The 7667-nt window shown below is 39.4% G+C and overlaps 1 protein-coding gene across 6 annotated transcripts in view; it reads right to left on the bottom strand.

Annotated features, from left to right (window-relative positions):
* Positions 1-7667, bottom strand: part of DOPEY1 (dopey family member 1) — a 165817-nt gene that overhangs the window by 38131 nt on the left and 120019 nt on the right. For all 6 annotated transcript variants that reach the window (XM_019520432.1, XM_019520429.1, XM_019520430.1 and 3 more), the window contains 5 exons: positions 5844-5948; positions 4866-4932; positions 3276-3420; positions 2929-3008; positions 1249-1358 (listed from right to left, as the gene is read on the bottom strand). In XM_019520432.1, the coding sequence (XP_019375977.1) occupies positions 1249-1358; positions 2929-3008; positions 3276-3420; positions 4866-4932; positions 5844-5948 (507 nt within the window). The remainder of the gene's footprint in view (positions 1-1248; positions 1359-2928; positions 3009-3275; positions 3421-4865; positions 4933-5843; positions 5949-7667) is intronic.

Raw genomic sequence — 7667 nt, forward strand, 5'->3', positions numbered from 1 at the left:
AGCTATGGAAAGAATAGAACAAGAACCTGTGTAAAACTCCAAACGTAAATAAAAATGGTCTATTTAAAAGAATGGAGCATGGTTTTAAAAAGAGCATATAGATGTTGTCTGGATTAGCTGAGACACCACAGAAATGCAGGAGGAAGGATAACCTGACCAGTACAGACCACTGCAATTCCGGCTTTAGGGGGGAGGGTCGAGGGGAGAAGGATCCCTGTAGGCTCACTGGAGCCAATTTCAGGCATTTTTGAGGGTGGGGGGGCATGCTGGGCCCGGTCTGGCCCCAAAATGGAGGGTATGGGGGGGCGCCTTGTGGCTTTGAACTAATATTATGCATAGTATGTACAACATATAAGTACATACTAAGTACATACCAAAGTGCTGCTTGAAAGTGTGTTTATGGAGCACCTGTGCTAAAGCTAGCACCAGTTTCAAAAAAGATATAATGCATCAATTCTGGATGAACAAAGTCTATTGGTACCTGTAATAATTCACCTATATGCAAATTACTACAGGTCTGTTCATTTCAAAGTCAGTGTTTTCAAAATTTGCCCCTCAGTTCCATGTGCTTATGGAGAGCAGGATCTGACACTAAGGGGGGAAGGGGAGAGGCTGCAAGGCGAATAAGTTGGCGGGGGGGAGGGGAAGGGGGCCACCTGACCCTCCAGTTTTATCTTCTCTACTATAGCAGTGGGAGTAAGTTCTATATCTGGAGAACTATAATAAATTTATAAATTTTCCATTTATAGAATCTAATTATGAGGTGTCTTATATTCAGGGTAATCTACTTGAGTAAATAAGGTAAATGCATTCTTAATAGGTACTACTCTAGCTATTATTCATATGCCGATTCTTTATATATATTCTTTATCTTGTCAAAAGTTAGCCTTGTCTGACATCAAACCATTACATGTACCTTGTAACTTCTACCCTAGGTTTTTCAATCCAGTTTGCTTGATTTTTCTAAAATGGTTCACACCTTGTGACATTCTCTAGCCTGAGCATTACTCTGCCTGTTCTTCTCTTAGTCAGATAACTGTCAAGCAAATACAAACAACCCTGTACTATCATATCCTTAAAGAGCTTAAGTCTTATAGTCTACAGGAGTCAGACACACTCCTTTTTCTGCTGGGAAATTTCTGTCTGCAAAGTGCCATTGAATAGGGAGCCTGATGCGACTGAAATGTCACACATCCAGCAAATTCCAGTAGGCTTTAGAGACCTGGTTCTTCAAAACAGTAATGATACCTGTGATTGCGGAGGTAGGGCACCACATAATGCATAATATTTACAAGTAAAGGAATAACTCTCTCTTTCTCATCACTGTAGAAAACCATATCCAAAAGATGAGCCAGAACCTAGGAGGGAAAAAGAAAAAAAAAACAGCAAGCACACTTGGTTTTACCAACTTGTGACTCCCAACACAAGGTTTATTTATATAGCAGCTTTCCTGTAATATGTCTATCAATAAAATAGTGCTCCAAATCCTATCTATGATGAATTATTACCATAGGAAATAAGATATAATCTCTTTGTACATTCTCTTTAATGAAGTGAATTTGGTGCGTGTTCATCCTACAACTTAATCCATGCATACAGTGCAGCACAGCAAGCTTTCGTATAGTTTCTTGCCAAAGAAGAGCAGCTTCTAGGGCAAGTCTCCACATTCAGTAGCATGTTTGCCGAAACTGATAAAAATAGCATGAACTACACAAGCATTCATTCATATTTAAAACTGAGGTGATCATATCTCCCATGAAATATACAGGTTCAAAAACCCAAATGATAAATATTCATTACATATTTAGAAATAAATTAATAAAGCCCATGAACTCTTAGCCAAGACTACATACTATGCCAGTGCTGTCCAGCTGGTTGCCTGAGGGTCATATGCAGCTCACAAGGGGTTACGTTATTGCCACTGTTCCCCCTATCCCTTGGGCTGTGATAGCAGTCAGGGCCTCTGGGCTCCCCTTCTCTTCTCCAGCTGCTGTTTCTTACTCCTGCCCCAGGAGGTGGGGCAGTGTGGGGGGAAAGTGGAGTCTGAGTTTGGGGCATGTGGTGCACAGCTGGGAAGAGGGGTGCCTATGCAGGTATGCAGCGCAGCAGGGCGGAGAGGGGGGAAGAGCCTTAACAGCTTTGTGGTACAACAGCAGGGAAGCAGGGAGCATGAGGGCACATGGTGCAATGGTGAGGAAAGAGGGCTGCACAGATGTGCAGTGCAGCAGCAAAGGGGGAAATAGCAGGGGCGGGGGGTGGCAGGGACATCTGAATGTCCCTTACTGTTGCAGCCCCTGTCCACTTAGAAATTGGACTTCCCTATATTATATGTCTTACAAAACAGCAAAATATAACAATTAGTCTAGAAACTCATGCCAAAACACCAAAGTCCCTCACCTCATATACTCCAAAAAACCCTGATCCAAGACTCCAAATCTTATAACGTGTCAGGAACTACAAAGATCAACACCGAGGCACATGACACCCAGGCAATGGCTACAGTCATCTTTTTTTCCCTTCCACAAATGCAAGTAAAATAAAGTATCAGCTAAAATGCCCACCACAAACTGCTACAAATTAACACAAGCATGCAAGTAAAGATCATGGCAGGTAACCAGGTCTCCTTTAGGCATCTGTCAGTAGGCACCATCCCTGAACCAAAGAGCTTTCTGATCACCTGCCCCCTGTATTTTTTCAGAACAGTGAGATTGGTTCCGGTTTTGGGGCATTACAACAACCCAATTAATAAATAAACGAGGTTCACCTCTCACAGTATATGTACATTTCACATTGTTTTTTTCACCAGATGTATTAATTAGCATTTCTCCAAGGTAAGTTTCACATTTAGGTGCATGTTTCTAAACTCTATAGGTCCTTTTGTAATACAAAACCAATATTTCAGGATTTAGTACACTGGAAAACATTTACCTCAGAAAGTAAGGTTAATGCGTGGACACTATAAACAGATGGAGTTATGTTTGAAGTTTCCAGAACTGGTGATAACATATCTAAATTAAAAAGGGACAGCAAGAAATAATTAATTTTGGAAACTTTCTATCAGCATCTACGAAAAGCATTTTAACGCAAATATTTTCAACGACATAAAAATGGACTATATAGTTTTGCCCTGTACATTACATATAACAGAGTTCAATATACCACACACGCTCAAATTTATTTAGTAAATTCACACACTGCAAAGCTATCACTTTCAGTAACATGAAGGTAACTGAACTAATTAAATCCATTACTTGAATAAACTCCATATAAACCACCTTCAACGTCAGATTCCAAGTTGCTTCCATCAACCATAATCTTAGGGGAAGGTTTAACCTCTAGGTTTCGTCTTAGCCAAGTAGTCTGTTCTAAGGAAGAACCAGCAATCGCACCAATGGCATCCACTATTTTGTGAGTTACATCCTGGAGGAAAACAAAAAACAAAGGTTAAAAAAATCCTCCAAAAAACCCTTGTGTAAAATGGTGTTTCTACTCTTTTGAGATGTTTATGTTTTCTAGACAGATATCCATTAGTTCAGTAGCAAGAAAGAAAAGATATTAAATGGAGTTTCATACTGGCTTTTCCATGTACTTCCCTTATATGTTATCAATTACAAATATTTCTTGAAGGACAAGGTGACATTCTTCGTATCAAAACCATGGACTATTTAAGGAGTTAAGCAGGGTTAGAAGTATAGGAAAAACCTTAAGGAAAGTAGTCTAGAGCTTTAAACATACAATAAATTCACTTAAGGTCCTTTCAAGAAGTACAGCAAGAATATACATATCTGACTGCAAACTGTTGCCCACAGAAAGGAAGGCTGATCAGTATTAGCATCGTACAAAAGTGTACAGAAGTTAGAGAAAAACATAAGTTGAATATAAATGTTGAATTCAATGCTGTTATAAATACAAACTTGGATTAGTGTTTTATATAAGAGTACCTCAAGCAAGACAAGTAAGGTACGTTCTGTACATAGGGTTGTTTGGCTTTAGTTGGAATACTCAATACTGGACTCTAAAACTCTTAAAAGTAGAGAGATGATCAGAAAGGCCAGAGGACAGGAACAGAAATCATAAGAATTTGGAAAATAAAAAATTCCTCTGTAAAATTAAGAAGAATGGGCAAGCTTCAACCTGGAGAAGAGATGCCAGAGAGAAGATGTGGACAATCATAACATTTATCTTGCAGCATGTAGCTTAAAAGGTCAATAAAAATGAACAGACAGACAAAGCACAGCACAATTATGCTGCAACTCAATGCAACTTGCATAAAAAATGACTGAAGCTGATGAAATAGGGGTAACTGACACACTTCAAAGGGAAATACTTCAGATTATGCCTGTCCTACCCACCCATGCATAGAAAAAAGCTGCCCAGTTGAAAAGCATCCTGTGCTTAAGCTTCTCTTTCTGCCAATAAGGTTCTACAGTTTCCAGGCTGGAAGACTGCAGAAAATGTGGCTGAAAGATGCTAGGATCTCTGATCTCCAACCCCTAGCAATGGGGTGGTACCACAGAATCTAGCAAACTCTGAGATGTATTTGGTGGGACAAGACTGTATATTTGTATATTATTAATGAGGTAGCAAATAAAAGTGTTACAAAATTCTGCTGTCATCTGAAATGTTTACAGGAAGGAATATTAGAAGTTAGAACAGAACAAATAATTACTTGACTCACTTTTTTTTCTAAGTTAACTATAAGCAATGGAAAAAAACTGCAAAAGTAAATAGAAGGCCTTAACAATAAAATCAGTTGCCTAAAGATATTTTATTGCTAAACAGGAAGAACCATTTAGACTATACTACGCTCTTAAAACAGCCATTTGCTGAACTATATTTTCAATGATACAAGAACATTTTCTCACCTGAAGGTCTCTTTGATCTTTCTTATTCTCCAGACTGGGGTTTTTCATAATAAACTCATTTAGAACACTAAAAGAAAATATATGAAAAAATACTGGCAATAATCTTAAAATAAAATAACATCAGTTTAAAATATTAGGCCAAAATCCATGAAAGATTCATATGCACAGTACAAATTTAGTGACATTTTAGCCGTTTCCTTCAGTTTGCTAAGTTTCCAGAAAACATATTTTCATGTCTGATACGTAATTTTATTTGTAGCACTATACCTTGTTTACTTAATATTTTATGGAGTACCTGTAACACTAGCATATATCCAAAACATAATAATTAAGGTTTTTTTTAAAATAAAATTATTAGCGACTACAAATTTGGTTTAATATCCCATATTAGTTTTAATATCGCATATTAGTATTACTACAATTTCCAAAGACTGAGGTTTGATATTTAACACATATATTTAAATTTTACATTTTATTTCTGATGTTCAGGAAACTTTTTGTATGCTGATAATTATAATTCCTATTTCATGGGAAACAGACATAATATACACAAAAAACAACATAAGCGTGATTTACAAAAGGCACGAATAGAAGAACAAATTACACAGAGTAAAAAGGTGGGGAGATCATTACCGAGTCAGCTGATTCATGGAAACTGCTTGTTTGTCCACTCTGAATGAGTAGTAAGTGGAAGTTAACTATGACAACTTTACCCATTTTGTTTATGCTAACCCAGTTTAGCTTTCATTTACTGCAGGACAGAAGACAATACCGAGCAACTACTGTTTCCAGTTACCACTGCTGACTTGTGGTAAATCTTACCCCTCCCCTTGGTATATAATTTGTTCATTTGTCCATACCCTTAGTACACTTAGAAGATTAAAGCAGTGTTTAGGTTGTGTGATTAAATCAAAAGTTTCAAATACTTTATTTTACAATGATTTATATTTATAGTTTCTAATGAAATTAACTGCTCACCCAAGTATGAGAAACTGCCCCGGTGCTGGAAGACCAAGCTGTATAGAGTCCTTCAGAAGAAGTAAAAGTGATGCCCAGCTATCCACTAAATTGGACACTGGTATCCTGCAAGATGAAATTAAAGTGAAAAAAAATCACGTTGAGGCTGTCAGGGTGCCTGTATATTTGCTGGGATGCTGCTCTGACATGCTGTAATTACAGCATGCCAGACTCAATTAACTGAGTCTGCTGGAGTGTGCCAACTAGTGCGCTTCAACAGCCCCTGCAGCTCATGTATTCAGTGACCCCGCACTTCAAAATAGGGGCAGGGGTGCTTTAACTAAAGCTTGAATGAGCTTTAAAGCTCCCCCACTGCCATTTTGAAGCACAGGACACAATACACGAGACACTGTAGGCACTTTAATTAGAGCAGATCTCGGAGCTGCTCCAATTAAAAGGCCCCCCGCAACCCCAAAGCACGTGTAAAGGCACCCTTATTTCCTAAGTTCTCTTTTTAGTATTATGTCTTTCCTGTCTAAATATGTCAATTAAATTACTGTTTGTGCAGAGAATCAAAATTTAGTTCTCATCTCTCTCACTTGATTCACAGACCAAGAGGAAGTGGTACACCATGGACATAAAGCACTGGAATCTGGAAGGAGGGAAAAGAACAGCACATTCAAAAGATATTCTGCCTGGCTTACAACTAGAGGAATACCTATGACATTTGCAGTAACTGAATTCATCCCCTCTCAGCTGGATGGTGGTCACCTGTAGGGCCTCTCAAGTTAGATGACTGAAAATGGTAAAGCCACAACGGGAGAATGCAGAAAATACTCTTCTCCCCAACAATAAATATAATTAAAAAATGTTTTTTTTATAATTATTCACAGGTTCAACATATACAATTTTCAGTCTATAATGTTATACCAAAAGGATGCAAATTTATTTGAAGGATTTATAATGTCCAGATTCTCTTTTCATAGATTGTTAGGGGCTGGAAGGGACCTCACAGATCATCGGGTCCAGCCCCCCACTCTAGGCAGGAAGACAACTGGGGTCAAGTGACACCAGCAAGGTAACTGCCCAGTCTCCTCTTGAAAACCACCAGGGTGAGTGACTGCACCACCTCTGGAGGGAGTTTATTTCACAGTCTGGACACCCTGACTTGTAAAGAAGTTTTTCCTGGTATTAAGCCTGAAGTGGCTTTCCCAGAGCTTATATCCATTGGTCCTGGTCTTCCCCAGGGGTGCCCTAGTGAATGGTTCTTCACCGAGCTCCTGATGCACTCCTCTGATATAGCGGTAAGCCGCTATCAAGTCCCCTCTCAACCTTCTCTTCTTTAGCCTAGAGAGGCCCAGGTCCTTCAGCCTTTCCTCGTATGGCCTTCCTTGAAAGTCCTTGATCATAGGGGTGTCTCTTTTCTGGACCTCTCAAGTTTTTCCACATCCTTATTGAAGTGTGGTGCCCAGAACTAGATGCAGTACTCCAACTGCAGTCTCACCAGTGTTGAGTACAGCAGGAGTATCACTTCCTTAGTTTTATACGAGATGCATCGGTTCATGCATGCGTGTTATTTGTCCTGCTGACCACTGCCTTGCACTGATGGCTCATATTCATGCAATGATCTATCATTACCCCAGGTCCCTTTCAGCCGTGGTGCAAGTCAAGCAGTCACCACCGAGTCTGTATGTATGTTGAGAGTTGTTTGCCCCCAGATGGAGCACCTTACACTTGGAAGTGCTAAACTTCATCTGGTTCTGGTCTGCCCAACTCTCTACCCTGTCCAGGTCCACCTGTATCTGCAACCTATCTTCTGACGTGACCACACTGCCCCATAACTTG

The sequence above is a fragment of the Gavialis gangeticus genome, unplaced genomic scaffold (genome assembly GCF_001723915.1).
Source record: "Gavialis gangeticus isolate Ggan-Ray unplaced genomic scaffold, GavGan_comp1, whole genome shotgun sequence".
Lineage (NCBI taxonomy): Eukaryota > Metazoa > Chordata > Crocodylia > Gavialidae > Gavialis > Gavialis gangeticus.